The sequence below is a fragment of the Petromyzon marinus genome, chromosome 25 (genome assembly GCF_048934315.1).
Source record: "Petromyzon marinus isolate PM22_M1 ecotype Great Lakes invasive population chromosome 25, UKy_Petmar_22M1.pri1.0, whole genome shotgun sequence".
In the NCBI taxonomy this organism is placed as follows: domain Eukaryota; kingdom Metazoa; phylum Chordata; class Hyperoartia; order Petromyzontiformes; family Petromyzontidae; genus Petromyzon; species Petromyzon marinus.
The window spans coordinates 1,501,773-1,520,974 of record NC_133691.1 but is presented as its reverse complement, the minus strand read 5'-3'; the positions used below and the strand labels follow the sequence as shown (position 1 = coordinate 1,520,974).

Below are 19,202 nucleotides of genomic sequence, written 5' to 3'. Positions count from 1 at the left end.
TACCGTCAAATATTGGGTGAGAACCTCCTTCCCTCAGCCAGGGCATTGAAAATGGGTCGTGGATGGGTATTCCAGCATGACAATGACCCAAAACACACGGCCAAGGCAACAAAGGAGTGGCTCAAGAAGAAGCACATTAAGGTCCTGGAGTGGCCTAGCCAGTCTCCAGACCTTAATCCCATAGAAAATCTGTGGAGGGAGCTGAAGGTTCGAGTTGCCAAACGTCAGCCTCAAAACCTTAATGACTTGGAGAAGATCTGCAAAGAGGAGTGGGACAAAATCCCTCCTGAGATGTGTGCAAACCTGGTGGCCAACTACAAGAAACGTCTAACCTCTGTGATTGCCAACAAGGGTTTTGCCACCAAGTATTAAGTCATGTTAAAATGCAAATCAATTTATCACATTTTTGACATGCGTTTTTCTGGAGTTTGTGTTGTTCTTCTGTCTCTCACTGTTCAAATAAACTTACCATTACAATTATAGACTGATCATTTCTTTGTCAGTGGGCAAACGTACGCAATATGTTCAGGAGCCAGTATGCCAATGTCGAGGTCTACCAGCCACGAGAGGGCTTCAGGAGGGTGTTGTGCAGTTTTGCTGTTCCTCCTCTGTCGACGGAGTGCAAACTGCAGTGGTTTACCATATATGGTCCATAGTTTGGGTGGCCACACTCGCACGACAGTCCTGGTGGCTTTTCTTTCATTTTCCCATTCATGAAGAAGATGTGCGGCAACGGCTTGTTGACATTCTGATGCGGTTGATGGTTAACACCCAGTGCCTTCTAGGGGGAATGTCAAAGCCAGGAGGTGCGATGGTGCTTGGATATCGAATGAGCCCTTTTTTCCGGATGTCCCGCGCTAGTTCGCCACAGTTATTCCCGAGATTGTAGGTTGTTCCATAGCGCGATCCCAGAGGCGAGGTCCACTGTTGACGTCTTGGTCGATGATGGGTATGTGGTTCTCGTTGGCTAAAACACTTTAAAAAAACACTCCCTCGCATTGTGTGATCACGTCTCTGCGCATATTTGCAGAGGAGTAGAAGGGGGAAGTGGCGTCACTTGTGCTGTCCAGGGCGATGACGTGACGTCAGGCGCTTGGGGCAGCAGAGTGACGTCACGGCTCCTCAAGGATAAAAAGGGGACCCCGTGACGTAAGCGGGGTCGTAGCTGGAGAGTAGGGTCTGAGAAGGGTGGAACGGGGAGCCAGGGGCAAGAGGGTAGGGATAGGGGAGAACACAGTGCCAGGCTAGACGTGGCTGTGCTCCTCGGTCGGCCGTGTTGGTTGATCCCACGGCCGGGGCAGAGGAGACAGCACAGGGCAGCCGGCTGTGTCGGGACCTAGCCCGGGACCCCTAACCCCTGGGGAGTTGTTCACCCCTGTGTATTGTTAAAGATTTGTAATAAAACCTTGGCGGAAGCCCTTACCTTACCTTAGCCTCCGAGTGAGTCGTCGGGAACTCCTTTACATATTTAATGACAGATTTCGCCAGGGCAGGGATCCAGGCAGAGGATTCGTGTTGGTGTCAGTGTTCCGGTTATGATGCACATCGCGTCAGTCAATTTTGCATCTGCATTTTTGTGTAAGAATTCCCGTGTAAAATTATACATTATTCTAGATGATGGGGAGGGGGGGTCATGGGGGGGAGGTGGTTGTTTCTCGTCCGTCATACATATTTGGGACTTCGTTTCTCAGTCCGCTTGCCCTGGTGAGGGCAACAGCGTGTTGGGTAGTGGCGGTGCAGACCTCCCTTTCCCTGGCGACAGACTCCAGCACCACTACATTATACACGACACCACTATACACTACTGTAACAATATACACTGCTGTACAGAGACTCTAGCTCCTTCTGGGGAATTCTCAGGCGTTCCCAGGCCAGCTGAGCGACATCGTCCCGCCAGCAGTAGTCGCCTGGGCCGGTCCAAGTGGGACGTGTGCTGCCCGGTAGAGTCCCAGGGGGAGTCTGCCGTGGGGGTTCCGTTCCAGGTGCCCGAATCACCTCGACGGGCTCCTCTCGATCCGGAGGGAGCAGCGGCTCGACTCGGAGACTACCGCACTACCGAGCTCGATCACGGAGAGTGAGGCCCGGCAACCCTGCGGAGAAACCTCATGTCGGCCCCTTGCGCCCGCGAGCTCATCCTTGGGGTCGTTAACCAAAGCTCATGACCATAGGTGAGGGTGGGAACGTAGATTGACCTGCAAACCGCGAGCTTTGTGCGAGAACTCAGCTCCCGCTTCACCACCACGGAACGGTGCAGCGCCCGCACCACCGAGGACGCCGCACGGATCCGCCGGCCGATCTCCCACTCCCCACCACTCGCGAAAGAGACCCCGAGGTACTTCAAACTCCTCCACGAAGGGCAATTAAAACCGGGTTCACAGTCGCCCCAAAGACAAAGATCCCCCGTATTGCCTTAACAGACTGTTGGGGAAAGCGCTGTTAGCGAGTAGCACCTATGCAGGCCGGTACGGCACACGAGGTGGGAGTGTGGGTGACCGGCACGGCACACGGGGTGGGAGTGTAGGTGACCGGCACGGCACACGAGGTGGGAGTGTGGGTGACCCGGCATGGCGCACGGGGGTGGCCTGCACCACGCCCGTCCGCCTGTGCCTCCGCAGTGGCGACGTTGACAACACACCGCTGAGTCGGACGAGAGAAGGCCCGCGACCGGTACGGCTACTCGTCACCGGTGTCGGGAATCGAACCGCGTGCGTGGCGAGTTCGCTCCGCGCGGCGCGCTGCGAACCCGCGCCCCGGAGCCGGCGTCCGGGTCGCGGTGTTTACGCTCGCGGGCCACGTGGCGCGCGAGCCACGTGGCCCGCGCACTTCCGCATCCAGCCACAGCTGGGGCCCAGCACCGCCCCCCACCCACCCAAACCCCTCCTTCCTGGTGCGCCACAACTTAAAACCCTTACCCCCTCCAAAAAAAAAGATACAACAACAAAAACAACATCCGCTTCTTGCTAATTCACGGCGAAAATTGATGCAGACGATTGACGCGCGCGGTGCTAGAAACCCCCCCCCCACGCAATTGTTTGTAGCGTGCGTTTCTTAGTGGGGGGAGGGGAGGGGGTGAGAGTGGGGAGGGGGGGAGGTTCCCCACCCCCAAGTGTGGTGACGTCACGGGCCGGGTCCCTGGGATTTAAACGCGGGAAGTGAAGTTTGGCGGGAGGTCGCCGCCGCCGCCGCTGCCGCAATACCGCGGGCTCGTCTCTCGCGCTCGCCTTCACGTGCGCGTAGGTCAAGTCGCATTATCTGCTCAACAGCGATTACTTCGTCGCAGATGTGTGTTTTTTTCTGTGGTAGTTGTTATTAATGGTGGGTAATTAACGCTCTTGCTGCTGTTGCCTCCGCCGCTGTTGCTGGGTTAACAATGGCCGGAGTGTGTGTTGAAGCAAGTGGTGGGGGGGGATCGTCGTTGGATTTTGTGAAAGCAAAGTCACATCTACGTTGAGCGATACTTAACTTGTATTATAAATGCAAGGGTTGTGATGGATTTAAACAACAGCGTCCGTTCAGAGCGTGCTGTGTTTAGCAGCTGCCACCGGTAAAGCGTTGCCTAAGAAGCCCGTGACAGCTGTTGGTGTCGCAACAAGCGGCGACGCTTAATCTTGGCGAAGAAGCGGTTGGCTTCATTCCTTAGCTTAATAAGTAATTCACTCGTCTGCTCAGTATGTAATCGGTTATTTGGCTAATTTAGTCGTTTAATTTCACGTCGATTACCCGCGCCCTGTCTCAGGGCCGCGTGTGCCTTGTATCGAACCACGGCCGTCTGCCTTCACGTTGGCGGGTAAAGCCTTTTGACGAGATGTCTGCGCCTGCTTTGTGCTAAGTTTACGAACGTTACTTATCCCCGCGATATATCGTCGTCGTTGTCAACGGTGCCACTAAATGTTGTTGTTTTGGAGGGAGACGGGGACGGTATCGGCGGCGTTCGCAGTCGCGCCAATTACTCTGGAGCGAAGTTATTGCGCCAAAAAATTACCAGGCGCTAAGGCCGGTCCCGCGGCTCGTAATACGTCAACTTAATTTTACATCCACAAATATACCGAACAAGTGACGATCTGTAGCAGCGTCGGGACTTTGTCTGCCCCCGTTGTAGTTTTGTGGCATTTGTAGATGTTATTTTAAAGTGAAGTTGTCGACTTGTGTGGGAGCGCGGGCGGGCGGGCGGGCGGGCGGCCTGGTGACGTGTGGAGCGCTGTGGCCTTACAGACGGTGGACGCTGTGTGCGCATTAAAATATCATCAGAACTCTGTAGATATACATACCCCCTCACGGATGTGTAATTTACCCAGGTACTGATGAGGGGGTCGTGCTCGCGAATGGTGTCTGTGTGTGTGTGCGCGACAGGCGGGGTTGCTCGAGAATTCGCTCGGAGTGGATGAAAAAAAAGTGGGGCGACATTTTCCGAACTAGGATGAGGAAGGGGAGAGAGAGACACGGGAGCGAGTTTTACTGGGCGTATAATAATATAGCGATACAGAACCGTCATAACAATTGGGGTGATATTTTTGTGTGTGCATCTTTTAATGTACAGGCAACAATCTGAGTATGCACGTCTGCTTGCAAGTCGGTGAAGATCCGATGAAAGCTAAGAGACAGAAGACCGAAGAGAATGGGCCCTTCATTTTGCGTGCGAGGAGGAGGAAAGTGAGTGGCGCTGAAATGTAACACTACTCGCCATTTCCTTCCAATATTTATATCAATGATTATTTGTAAAACTTTGTAATATGACCAAGAGTTTGTGTGTGTGTATGCCATACCGAGCTTCAGTCTCAACCAGACTGACCAATTACATTTTACTCTGGCTGTAATCGGTCTCGCCAAACGAGAATTACGATTTTTGAGCCATATCACCATGCACCTCGGGAACTTTCATTTTATCGGCTACCAAGGGATGGTGATCATATTGAGTGAGCTTGCCTTTTTTATTAGAACTTGTGATATCACAATTGGGAACCTACTGCTCTTAAAGCTGAGCTATGTAGTATACTGGCATTTTTTTGGGGACAGTACTCTATTGTTATACGTATATACTCCAGCCTTCATCAACTTTGGTTGCCAGTACATGTGGTCAAATAACCCAAGCTACCCGCATGGTGTGGAGACGCCCTCATCTTGCTGTGGATTGACAAAGGGCTGTAGATAAAGGTGTACAGTACTGTTATTAGCTTATGTTCTCTAAAAAGATAAATGTGCAGTCATATGCAATATCTTTCCCACACCACTGCTGGTGTAAGGGCCTCCACCTTAGTGGGTGCTCTAGAGTATGTTGGCCTCCATTTGCATGCTGGTGGATTCTTTGAAACAAGTGGGGGTTGCCCACACTTGCCCGCACCATGTGCGACCTGCCGATCGACCGACCCATTTATACTGCTGGGTGAGATATAAAAAATAACTTGCCCATGGTTTCAACTGCTGCACCGTGAGATCAAATAACACCGGAGACCTGGATTGTAAGTCCCAATGTGCAAACCATTACACCACGACAGCATCCCATGTGTTGGAGTATGTAATGTGACCACATGGGATATTTTGCAGACCCCACCAAATCACAGGACACAGCACACTCAACAGGACCATGGTGAAGTGAAGTCCTTGGAAATCCAGGTGAAGATGCATGGTGTTTGGTGTCTTGTTCTCATTCTTTCTGGAGTTGCATATTGGTTCACGATTTGGTTTGTCTTTCCCAAAGCAAATTAATGTCAAATACAGCCAATGATGTTTACTGTATTTTTGCATGCATATAAACTGTTGTCAATGTCCATGTACCATGGGGGTTATATGACCATACTTCACAATGGTCAGTGCAGGTTCGTGAAGGCAGGGTATGTCTTAAAAGTACTGTAGTACTGGGGACATTATTATACGTTTTTATATATGTCCGATTAGCATGGTTGGCTGTGTACGGTGCAAAATAACTTAAACACATAAAGCGATGCTAACGTTTTTGTCTGAAGTTTTGAGGAAGCCTTGGATAATTCCACTGAAGTAAAAGCACCCGTCCTGTTTCCTGGACAGTTTTAATATGATTAATTTATTATATTAAATGACTGCTGATTCTACAACTACAGAAAGCTTTACTTATTTTGCTGCACCTCTTGATAATTGATCGTTATGATTTCAAAGGAAACTACCACAGTACATTGCGGTAATATTCCATGTGCCGTTGGTGTTAAAATAATGGATGGGACCCTATTTTTGTTTCACAACTATACAGTGCTTAACAACTTGAGAGGAGGGGGGGGGTTGAGAGCCTGACTAATGAATAATGGACTGGACTGCCCTGTAGGCATGTGTGCCGACATGTGTTTGCCCTACTAACATCACAATGAAACAGAACAGGTGTGCGCAGTGGCTTGCAGTTGGGCCTCCTGTTTAAGCAATTAGACTTTCGTATGACTAACTCATTGTTTTTTAAACGCAATTATGCTGCAGTGAAACTCCGATTATCGCCTTCGACATGGGGGGACACTGATAGTGGATAGTCTTTTCTCCGTGCCGATGTGTAAAAATAATTCGAGATATTCGCACAGTTCTCCATGGATAATAGGATTGATTTATTATCACTATCTTGCAACAATGCAAATATAATAATTGCTTTTTTATCTGGCAACAAAACTGACACCTTTTTTACAAGGAGTCATGTTTGGTATTTTGGCATTGACCACAACACCATGCGAGACGAGGCTCTAAGGAAAGCTGTCTCGGGTGTGGACCAATCAATTTCAAGGACAGTGCATACGTTATCAGAGTTATGTTTTATGTTTACATTCCGACCGCAGGTATTGTCAGTTTTGTTGCCATATAAAAGGGTAAAAACCCAATTATATTTTGCTACTGGCAAAGGATGTTCCAATGGAATAATGCAAATATAATTAATTAATATCTTGTGGGATACCACTTAAAATCTTATTTTAATTCACATCACTTTGTCAGTCTCATAATTGATGGCCATGCCAGTCATTGTTTTTTCATTCTTCACGCCGTTCACTGGGTTGCTTTGCATGCGGTACCAGGACCAGTTCAGATGTCATTCTTTGATTATGTTTTTCCGAGACCAGTCATCTAGCTTGTCTTACCAGCTTAATAGCTGAGTACGCTAACCACTTCCCCGCCACGTGAATAGGATGACATTGCCACAAATTCTGGGTCATTCCTCCTTTATCTGCAAAAGTGTGGAAAATAGGAAGAATCCATTTGTGAATACAGGCGTGTCTCAACGAGCGAGATACGTTCGGTGAAAACGTATCGGTAAGCGAAAACTCGTGAAACGATTGTCGTTTTCTCATTGACTCCCATGTTAAAATCTGAGTTATGTTTCAGCCCCTAAATTTTCCATTCTTGAACAACTTTAATGTTTTATTACTTTAAAATTATGATTTTAAAGTAATAAAACATCAATTGCACCATTTTAAGAACCACTGCTTGCAGATGCCTGTCTTCAGCATCTGCAATTAATTGGGGCTGCCTCTCCCACCCATTAGTGCCACATCGAGGCTGTCCTCCCCATAATATGAAATACGTGAGCACGCAGTCCAGGAGCACGGTAAACAAACGGCTGTGGGCTGCTGTACTCGCCTTGCCAACACGGAATGCATACGCTGGATTGGTCTCCGCTAGCTATGCGGACATTTTGCGAATAAATTAGTCTAAATTTAAGTGGCTGTTTATAGCGGAGTTGAGTTATTTATCTGTAAATTAGAGAAGACTTCAACAACATGTCTGTAGCCCTCTGATCTGCTTTTGGGTTATACTAAGAGTTAAACGGCACAAATTCAAAAATCTCCACTGTACCCCATGGCTGTGTTTTTTGTTTTTCATACATGCCTCTCTGTGCTGCTCTCAGTCATGCTGGGATGGTGCAGTCTCGGCCAACCCTGGAGCCTGCCGTCTTGTGCTGACGCCACAAAAAGAGAATGAGGACTGTACTCCTCCGGCCGGCACGCGCTTTGACCAGTGCCGCCTCGCAAACCTCTTCCTAACCTCCAGCAGGCCGTGTCCGCAGCTCATCCTCAGGTAGAGCTCCTCACTCCAAATGTCTGCAACCCCTTGCGTAGACCGTATATGTATGTCAATGTTGCTTAAATTGCCAGTAGTCCATCTTCATTGCTGAGCAGTTGCCAAACCATGTGCACTATCTAATGAGAGATAAGTGGTGAAGGTTCTAAATATAGAAACCTGTACCCCAATGTGGATGCTGTAACTGTAGGAGAAAACATTGGCGCATTGTAACAGTTATATCAGCCACGTTGGCACCACGGCCATAATCCCAGAACTTTGTGTAGGCAAAGGTTTGTGAATCGTGCGGAATTGAGCTGTGAATGGCATGAAATGACAGCACAGTAAATAGGTTGTGAACCCATATGGACCTTGGTGTGTTAGCCCCTTGCATGCATGGGTCTTTCCCCATGTACTCTGCTTTTCATCTGCATTTAAAACAATAATAATGGATTTGCCACTGAAAAGGAGTCTTGATTCCCAGGTGAGACTTTCCTGGGTAAATAAATGGCATTAATATTATGCAGCTGTCCTGACCTATAAAACCTGCTGCTCACAGGCTACTCTTAAGATAAGGGCAAGCATTTATAGATAGTGACTTTAATTAATATATAATACTATCGAACCTGGATTTATATCACTTCTGTATTGCTATTTGAGATGTATCACATCCCAATTAAAACAATTTTACTTGAAGCAGGGCACGGAATCGACAGAACAGATGGTTGGGGTATGGGAGTTATAGAAAATTGGAGTAGCAAAATTGGTGTTAGCATCTTTTTGCATTTTCTCAGCATGGTCAATGGTGGGGAGATTTGGTCGAGCCTCCTGGAGAGAGAACAACTGTACGTACGGGACAGAGATTTTTTCAAACACCATCTGTCGCTGGAACCAAAGATGCGAGCCATCCTCCTGGATTGGCTGACTGAGGTGAGGGTACTGCAAGCTGTCTCCTTAATGCATTCACCAGAGCACTAGAGCAATAGGTCGGTTATTAGTACTTGTTATTTTGGTCGCTTAGCCTTTTGGGCGGTTGGGTCATGACTGTTAATCAATATCTCTTTGCAATGCCTTTTCAACTACTGTCCCGTAAACTGCATCTTTCAACTGACCAAGTTGCCATCCCATCAAACGTTGAATGTTTGACATCCAGTTGGATCGTGGTCATCCTCTTGCCCTAGAACCTCAGTGTTAGTTGCAGTTGCCCACTTCTCACAAGGTATAGTTTGTCTATATCAGGCGAGGGAAACTTTCATCCCACGTGCTGTATTCAGCCCCACACTTTATTTTATAGGGTTTGCATGCAGATGAGCTCACCCATTTGAACCCCCTATAAATTATACTTATCCATCACTGCAAACATTTCGGCCCCACTAAATGGTTTCTAGAGTAATATTTTCGATCTGGCGACACTTGTTTCTAATTTTAGCATGCTTGGGTCACCTGCTGTCTTGCAAGTACTTCTGAGCACACAGACACTGCTTAAATTCCTAGTGTGATAAGTTTAGTGTTAAATGGTGCGTGGCCCACCAAAAGCATTTGAAAAATCGTATTTTGCCCTCTTTAGTGTAAGGCGCCCTCCCGCATTACGTACTTTCGCTACAACGTACTCAACTTATTGCTACCCAATCCCGTTTTTAACATACTGTGTACCTTGCCATAACGTACTTTGGATTTACGATCTTAACCATTAAGCCCTATTTTTTTTTACTTTGCCTGGTGAACATTCAGGTGCCAGAGGGTGCCCATGCGTTTGTCTCTGACTGGCTATACTGTAGTCTCTTTCATGTTCTCTATTAATAGTTTATTCTCCCACGTACTGTATTTTCACATGCGAGACAACAATAATACATCGTATAATTGACAAGGTAATATATATTTTAATATAATAATATACACCTACTTTTCACACCGGTTGTACAGTATAGGTACGCAATGGGTAACTGAGGATCCTCTTAGGTGAACTGTACCACGTTATGATCCACCAATCCAATCTCTTTGCTTCGATTTAAGTACTTTCGATTTATATTTTAGTTTTCAGAAACTCGTGCGTCCTGGGCGTAATGCCCGTGTGTATATATATGGAGTGCCGTTAAACGGATCTTGTGTTGGTGTAGGTGTGCGAGGAGTACAAGATGCACAGGGAGACCTTCTACCTGGCACAGGACTTCATCGACCGTTACATGTCCACCCAGAACGATGTCGGAAAGTCTCGGCTTCAGCTCATCGGCATAACTGCTCTGTTCATCGCGGCCAAGGCTGAGGTAGCTATTCATGTTGATTTTTATTTGGTTGGTCAAGAAGCATACGATTCACATTTTATATCAGCTAAGTAAGATAGCAGGACAACTGAGATGAGGGTACACAGTCTACTGTATCGTTCCATGAGTATACCCCGAATTCTGATACCGCTCAGCCGCACAGCTCCAGAAAGTAGTTAGTCGTCGACAGTTCAGAAACCACGTTTAAACGGGCGCATTTTCGCGTTGTGCGAAAAGTGTTCTCTTGTAGAAGAGCAGTATTATAGCAAAAACGTGTCGTGTGAACATGCATTAAGCAAGGACATGTTGTACAGAAATGTGTAATAGAAGGTGATCCACTTATACATACCGCTCTTAAATAATGACCACATTATATAAACGTTTTATTTCACAGCCTCTGTCTCCCGCCAATATAAATATGCTTAGACCATATTTTAACACTCCTTAGTAAGATGTGGAGCCATTGCTTTCAGATTATTAAATCAACTATTAAGAAGGGAATTATTAGAAATCCGTGTGATATCTCAATAAATGGATAGCCCTGTATTCATACCATTTATGTAAATGCAGTGTTCTATATCCTCACACACATGTTTCCCTTTAGGAAATGTATCCACCCAAGTTGGTGGAATTTTCCTATATAACAGACGGCGCCTGCAGCGAAGATGAAATTATCCTTATGGAGCTTCACCTGCTGAAGGTAACTGATGAAGAGGGGATGAGAGCTCAGCAGGGATGGATTCAAAATCCACTGCAGTACTGCCATCTCTTAGCAACCCTGTGCTCTACACCTGGTTTCCCAGGCAGTCTCTCATCCAAGTAATAACCAGGGTCAATCATGCTAAACTTGTGTGGTTACGATACAAATGAATGTATTGCCTGAAATGTTTTGCTCTTTATATCCGCAGGCATTGCAGTGGAATTTGTGTCCCATTACTTTAAATTTCTGGCTCAACTTCTACATGCAAGTGGCCACAATCGCTGATGACCAACACCTCCTCGAACCACAGTTCTCACGGGAAGATTTTGTACAGAAAGCCCAGGTCTGAACTGAAGCTGCCTGCGTTTGCATGTCAATGCCCACACCTAATTTTTCCGCACCTCCGATTGGCATGGTTGGCTCGATTGGCATGGTTGGCTACGCGCGGTGTGAAAGAAGTTCAGCATACATGCCATCTCGTGTAAATGCCTGCTCAAGGGATGTCGGCTGTATTTGAGAAACTTGACACAGATGGTTTTTAATGCATATGTACCCAACGTTCCAGATAAGGTTTTGGAGTAGTTTAGCTTACATTTGTAAACTTTAAGATGTATTTTAAGAAGGCAATTATGCTTTAAAGTCATGAGTCATTTTCATAAGTAGTGTACAGTCTTTAATGGTCTGCAGTATGCATTAACTGGAACCTTACATTTTAATTGAATGGTTGCTTTGAATTTAAAGCACTGGTCTTACGCTAAAGACAGTACCTAGTCTTTCTCATACAGTGAGGGGAAAAAAGTATTTGATCCCCTGCTGATTTTGTACGTTTGCCCACTGACAAAGAAATGATCAGTCTATAATTGTAATGGTAGGTTTATTTGAACAGTGAGAGACAGAATAACAACAAAATCCAGAAAAACGCATGTCAAAAATGTTATAAATTGATTTGGATTTTAATGAGGGAAATAAGTATTTGACCCCTCTGCAAAACATGACTTAGTACTTGGTGGCAAAACCCTTGTTGGCAATCAGAGGTCAGACGTTTCTTGTAGTTGACCACCAGGTTTGCACACATCTCAGGAGGGATTTTGTCCCACTCCTCTTTGCAGATCTTCTCCAAGTCATTAAGGTTTCGAGGCTGACATTTGGCAACTCGAACCTTCAGCTCCCTCCACAGATTTTCTATGGGATTAAGGTCTGGAGACTGGCTAGGCCACTCCAGGACCTTAATGTGCTTCTTCTTGAGCCACTCCTTTGTTGCCTTGGCCGTGTATTTTGGGTCATTGTCTTGCTGGAATACCCATCCACGACCCATGTTCAATGCCCTGGCTGAGGGAAGGAGGCTCTTCACCCAAGATTTGACGGTACATGGCCCCGTCCATCGTCCCTTTGATGTGGTGAATTTGTCCTGTCCCCTTAGCAGAAAAACACCCCCAAAGCATAATGTTTCCACCTCCATGTTTGATGGTGGGGATGGTGTTCTTGGGGTCATAGGCAGCATTCCTCCAAACACGGCGAGTTGAGTTGATGCCAAAAAGCTTCATTTTGGTCTCATCTGACCACAACACTTTCACCCAGTTGTCCTCTGAATCATTCAGATGTTCATTGGCAAACTTCAGACGGGCATGTATATGTGCTTTCTTGAGCAGGGGGACCTTGCGGGCGCTGCAGGATTTCAGTCCTTCACGGCGTAGTGTGTTACCAATTGTTTTCTTGGTGACTATGGTTCCAGCTGCCTTGAGATCATTGACAAGATCCTCCCGTGTAGTTCTGGAATGATTACTCGCCGTTCTCATGATCATTGCAACTGCACGAGGTGAGATCTTGCATGAAGCCCCAGGCCGAGGGAGATTAACAGTTCTTTTGTGTTTATTCCATTTGCGAATAATCGCACCAACTGTTGTCACCTTCTCACCAAGCTGCTTGGCAATGGTCTTGTAGCCCATTCCAGCCTTGTGGACGTCTACAATCTTGTCCCTGACATCTTTGGAGAGCTCTTTGGTCTTGGCCATGGTGGAGAGTTTGGAACCTGATTGATTGATTTCTTCTGTGGACAGGTGTCTTTTATACATGTAACAACCTGAGATTAGGAGCACTCCCTTTAAGAGTGTGCTCCTAATCTCAGCTCGTTACCTGTATAAAATACACCTGGGAGCCAGAAATCTTTCTGATTGAGAGGGGGTCAAATACTTATTTCCCTCATTAAAATGCATATCAATTTATAACATTTTTGACATGCGTTTTTCTGGATTTTGTTGTTATTCTGTCTCTCTGTTCAAATAAACCTACCATTAAAATTATAGACTGATCATTTCTTTGTCAGTGGGCAAATGTACAAAATCAGCAGGGGATCAAATACTTTTTTCCCTCACTACATGCTCAAGCTGTGCATCAACATTGCTTTGTGTTTTATTATGTATTACATCTTATTGGAATTTAAATTAGGTTATGCATTGATTTCCCATTTCGTTGCTTATCTGGAGCACAATGTCAATGAAATTAAATTACATTGTGGTTTGTGTTTATCCCAGCTGCTGGACCTGTGCATACTGGATGTGGGTTGCCTGGAGTTCTCCTATAGTGTCCTGGCTGCATCCGTGCTCTTTCATTTCTCATGCCAGGAGCTAGTGCAGAAAGTTTCGGGTATGTGATAGCATCACACTGCATATTTGAAACTTTATATTTGAATAGTGTCAGTAAAATTCCTGTGATTTCTTACCATATTTCTGAGTGGTAGACTTGGTTATGCTGCCAAATACCTTTTTGAGAAAGCTCTATCCATGACTTGGATATGATTGTTTATTTTTGGCGTGGAGAGGGTATGGAAATTAGGGAAAGCTATGTGTGTTAACCTATTTGGCATGTGAATAATTATTCCTGCTACAAGTGGATTCTTATGCCTATAATGTTATTATTTCAGCCTCCTTTGATTAATGATCACACTGCATCTTAAATGTGTGCCTCAAGAGGGTTTTTAAAAAAGAGATTTGAATAGCAAATGTTAAATTGTTTAAATGTAAACACCAATGCGCTTGCAAGTGTAATCTCGGTGACATGTTAATGGATGTATATGAGTGTACTATACAGCCAGATTGCCATTCATCACAATGAATTGTCATTTGGGTTCTTTAAATTTGCCAGTATTTTTTTACACTGGTGACAAACACCTCTCACAGTTGCAAGAAGCAAGTAAATTCATTACATATAAATTTGAGCTTTTGGCTAAAAGACCCGGAATGCTAAATGGAGTAGATCCTACATAGTACTTAGATGGGTGTCCGCGTATGACAAAATCGCAATGCACGTGGTGGGCAGCAGAGGTCGGTGAGGAAGAATCCATTTGTTTTTCTGTGATTCTTACTCCCATGTCTACGATTCTCACCTGCAACCCACCCTGCCCAACATGGTGATTTGTGCTGAAATAACCCCATGACCCACATGGCATGGGGATGCCATCAAAAGACTACTTGTAAACAAATTAAAGTCATAATTTCTTACACTCTCAATTATACCGTGTGAGCATCGCAATTGGTGCACCATCGCATGCCCACAGTAGAGTAAATGCATTGCGCTTATGACCCAGGGCTGCGTTGGGACGAGCTGGAGGAGTGTATACAGTGGACGCTGCCGTTCGCCATGGTGATGCGCGAGTCTCCACGGGCAACGCTCAAGAGTTTCAAGAACGTGCCAGAGGAGGACCAACACAACATCCAGACGCACTCAGTCAGCATGCTGCTGCTGGTGGGACCCTGCATACACCCATGTCTCAATTTGTTTTCCTCTGTCTAATGGTTAGATACTACGAGGTCACATCTTGGAGGTTGCCTGTCTGCTCAGGCAATCTAGATTTTATAGTTTTGTCTCTTCAGTCTGCTGGGCACATGGGCCACAAGCAGTGTGAAATATTCCATCTTCACTCACAAATAAAATTTTGCTAACTTATTACTATTACAAGATTCTGAAAAGAAGACCTTACGACTTGGGCTTTCTTTGGATTGTTATACGACAACTGCTAATCCAGTAACCGTTGGTACCATTAACTACACCAGTTCCACGTCTTGAAAACCAGCAACCATTGTTGTGAAATGTTAGCAATGAATGCACCAAAATGTATTCTCGTGCCGGATTCTGAATCTATGTATACCTTTCACTCGTTCATTACTATGGTATACATGGAGGTGCCGGTACCTTACACACAGATACATATGGAGATATTGACAGGGAAAGGTACAGTACAAATACAGAGATGGAGAGAGACTGAAGCACAGACACATGTCCAGACGTTTGTCAGTACGAGTGTTCACGAACACCTTCTGCTCTTCAAAGACCGATACCCCCCACAGATACTAAAATGCGCCTTCACTTATCCATGATTTTTCACGAATAAGTGTCAATGCCTGCTAAATGACAGCAAATATCTGTGGTTTATCCATGGCTATTGTCTGATCCCTTTCCTGGTGTGCACAACGCATCATTACTAAGATTTATCTGTGATTTGTTTTGGTTGATGAGCGAAGTCGTGTGGCAAATTCATTCTCTTGTCTGCAACTATTGGCAAATATTTTTTTTGTTACCCATGAATAAGAGTAAATTTGGTCTCCTACATTACTGCGGATAAGAGTAGTTCACCTGAAGTCTGCAAGTCAATTGTTAACCATAACGCTCAAACAGCTCCACATTCGTCAATAACACTGGACTTTAAAGAAAATATGTACAGAAATGGGCAACGTTTGGCCAATGGCTCTTCGTAGCACATGATAACAAAAAGACATATGATAACAAAGACAAACGCAGGGCAAGTTTATGTTTGTTCCACATTTCTGCGTGCGGTAAACCGGTTACTGGTTTTATACCAGTTTTTGCAATGTGGTTATTGGTAATAACCCCAATTCTATAGATTTTATGTATACCTTGCAAAATAATCGTGCATTTGTCTTTATAGAGCCCCAATTTACAAGGGGCCTTCGTGCAATAGTTTATCTATTGCTCTAAATTGTATATAGGCTTCGATTTAAAGCTTACGTGACTGCAGGGATTCATCTTGGTTCTTTCGGTAAAGTCACGTAGAATGGAGATGAAAATAAAATAAAAATTCTCACGACGTTTTGGCCACAACACAAGTAGCCTTCTTCAGGTGAAGAAACAGGACTGTCAAGAAGACAGCGCTAGAGTGAGCACTGTCAAGCAAGGGCCGCGTCTTTTAAGCTCTGTGAACTGGCATGTTACCCAACTCCGGAGGTAATGAGAGGGGGGGGGCCCAAGTGATGATAGGGGGGCGCCACCCCCTCTTATCACCTCCGGAGTTGGGGTTGGATAACTTGCCAGTTCACACAGCTTAAAAGACGTGGCCCTTGCTTGACAGTGCTCACTCTAGCACTGTCTTCTTAACAGTCCTGTTTCTTCACCTGAAGAAGGCTACTTGTGTTGTGGCCGAAACGTGATAATTTTTATTTTCTGTTTTATTTTTATCTCCATTCTACGTGACTTTACCAAAAGAACCAAGAAGAAGTATGTAGGCTTTCAATGATATTACTATATTGCAGTAACTATAGAGAATATTCAAGTGCAAAATGTTTCCATTCTTTATCGGTGATTCATTTATACAAATATAAAATTGTACCGTCCTTTTCACACCTTATGTGCTGTAGGAAAGAGCACAAGCCCTGCAGCTCGAGTTGAGCAGATCATCGCAGGAAGCTTCACCACTGTGCATGCTTCTCACTCCACCCAACAGCAACAAGAAGTGATGCCTCCTCCCATTGTGAGCTTCGAGGAAGTCTTGGACAACTGGAAAATAAAATGGTCTCCCACAGCAGCCTTGTCCATAGCTAACAACCAGTATTATTTTTGTATCACACTAAGGTAAAGTAAAATCCTCTGGGGTGATTGTGGATGTGCGTGTTTATTTCAATGCACGTCACAGTGCATGATATCATAGATTATTTTCAACTACTAAACTATATTGTAAGAAATGAAAAAATGTAACGCAATATGTATGATGTCAAAATTAAACACGCTAGATACCGTGATAACATGTTTCAAGATTAAATGTACGTACCAGCATTGATTTTGATTGTCAATACATTTTCTTTGTATGATCAGAGGGAAAATAGAATAGCTTTGTATACACGTACATATTTCGTCGAAGCACATGTTGAAAGCACTGATAATCTGTTGAATTAAACATACCCAAGACAAGTTTTATTTTAAAGTTCAGTATTTTATTTCATTGAAGGTTATAAAAGACTTTCAGGCTTGTATGTGGGGAATTGCTGCATATTCAACAGTTTGGGGATATTTCATGATTTTAAGTAAATGTAATGTATACGTGGCTCTTGAATATTAAGTTAATATGAATCGATATGCACAATGAATTTGCATTATTTTAGAATTTTTAACAAGTGCTGAATGAAGTGCAAAATCATGGTCACTTTGTTTTAAAGATGAGCATTACTGCCATGTGTTTATTTGAGTGCTTTGCTTTTTATTAAATCTGTAAATGTTACATAGTTTTAAATTGCTTCATGTCAATCTTTAACAAAAATCATGTATTTGTTTTTCTTAAGGAGGTAGTGCTGCTTGTAAGAAATGTGGCGTTTGCAAATGGGGTTGAGAGGTGCATATTGGGTTAAGCCTGGGCATTGGACAGTGGATGTGTGCCATCTGTGGAAACTGAAATATATAACAGTTTTGTGAGATTTATGAAAATGTGCTTGAATATGAAAAATAAAATGTTTTGGTAGAGAATTTCGTACTCAAGTGCTTCATTTACGATTTTTTTTCAGTCCACCACTCGACCGTTGCGCTGAGGATGTTGATTCACTCTTCAACACACCGGTGGGCTAAAGCAGTGAAATATTTGTCCTTTGTAAACGTGACATTTTTTACTTTGGCCGTGTCGGGTGGTGGAGGGTTACGACACATTTATAAATAATGCGATCTAACCCAAAAAACACCTTTTATTATGAATCAATGAATGTACTTTATCTAACAATTCCCATTCACAAAAGCCTCAAGTCTCAAGGCCATTTTTGGACGATCATGCTTTGAGATGTTTTGGCCAGTTCCATTACTCGGTGGCATGTGAGAGGAAACTGAAGTACCCAGAGAAACACGCAGAGGGGGATGACACTCAGTTTGTAGAGATGGTTTCAACTCGTGCCATCTGGTGACCTTTCAGTCCCAGCTTACAACACCTGGCATTCAATCTCCCATCCAAGTACTAACCATGCTCAACCCAGCTTAGCTTCTGAAATACGACTAGAATTATAGTTCATAATGATTTGTTACCAAAATCACAGGTGACTTAAACTAGGGTCTTAATAGACGACAAACAATGTTGACTTAAAGCTTACTGCAGGAATTCATAACTACGACTTTTCGATCGCAACACAGGCAATCGTCATCAAGAAAAAATAAAAACGTAGTTATCTGTAGTTTTTGATTCTTTTCTTTGAACCTATCTACGTGATTTTACCGAAAGACCCAATGTATCGATAATTTAATGTTTTATTACACTGCATAACATTAGAACCCTTTGGAATACAAAGTGCAGTCCTGTACATTGTAAGTAACAGGACCTACGTAACCAACGACGACATGCCACTGGAAGTTGTGTAAGAAGCACCCCTTGTTTAAATCTCACGATTGAAAACAATACCATGTGTGTTGCACAATGTGCAAAGAGGGACACAGTTGGATACAATTCATCATTTATCTCAGAAATTTAAGGATTATGCAGGGTAATTTATGAATACTACACTAAAATACTAGGCGGGAATTATACATTGCATAAGCCTCTCCCAATCGCCATGCATGGTGTTACATGTGTTAACACTAATCTCTTCTGTAAAGATGGTGCATTTGTTCTTAACACTTAGGCCGGCTAGCCAAGGGTTTACTGTACAGTATTCAATCACCTGTTGTGAAAAAGAGGGCCATTTGAAATCAGTGGGGCATTTAAACATGCATTTATTTGGCTGCTATACATTTACACGTGATAAGCCACTTCGTTGAGCTATCATTTGTGGCCAGGTCGCTTCTGAAAAAGAAGCTAATAGCTCAGTGGGCTTTACCTGGTAAAAAAAAGTTTAGTTTGAGATGTTAACTACCTCTTGCCTGGTATACAGGGGGCCGTGAGTTCGAACCCGTCCCCGACGCCTGCTGATGTATATTTGGAGTTTGTGGTGTTTCTATAATCCGGGTCTTCCGGTTTTTGCATCCACATGTAGAACCAACAT

The 19,202-nt window shown here is 44.5% G+C and overlaps 1 protein-coding gene across 5 annotated transcripts; it reads left to right on the top strand.

Annotated features, from left to right (window-relative positions):
• Positions 1–1,124: 1,124 nt before the first annotated feature.
• LOC116945996 (G1/S-specific cyclin-E1-like) lies at positions 1,125–17,709 on the top strand. Of its 5 annotated transcripts, none has more exons than XM_032960748.2 (11): positions 1,125–1,578; positions 4,538–4,650; positions 5,542–5,610; positions 7,850–8,019; positions 8,796–8,931; positions 10,119–10,265; positions 10,867–10,962; positions 11,171–11,305; positions 13,494–13,605; positions 14,546–14,703; positions 16,611–17,709. In XM_032960748.2, exons 1-11 carry the CDS (start codon positions 1,536–1,538, stop codon positions 16,707–16,709), a joined length of 1,278 nt encoding a protein of 425 aa, XP_032816639.1. In that variant the 5' UTR covers positions 1,125–1,535; the 3' UTR covers positions 16,710–17,709. The 5 variants fall into 5 exon arrangements, with proteins under 5 accessions (XP_032816639.1, XP_032816641.1, XP_032816640.1 ...); XM_032960750.2 differs by lacking the exon at positions 1,125–1,578 and adding an exon at positions 1,640–2,332; XM_032960749.2 differs by lacking the exon at positions 1,125–1,578 and adding an exon at positions 3,111–3,233.
• Positions 17,710–19,202: the final 1,493 nt, after the last annotated feature.

What these genes read in the sequence shown, in the direction of transcription:
- LOC116945996 (XM_032960748.2), top strand. Translation starts at nt 1,536, where the DNA reads ATGATGCACATCGCGTCAGTCAATTTTGCATCTGCATTTTTGT. An exon ending in TGCGTGCGAGGAGGAGGAAA is followed by an intron (nt 4,651 to 5,541) that starts GTGAGTGGCGCT and finishes GATATTTTGCAG; the next exon opens with ACCCCACCAAATCACAGGAC. An exon ending in TGTCCGCAGCTCATCCTCAG is followed by an intron (nt 8,020 to 8,795) that starts GTAGAGCTCCTC and finishes GCATTTTCTCAG; the next exon opens with CATGGTCAATGGTGGGGAGA.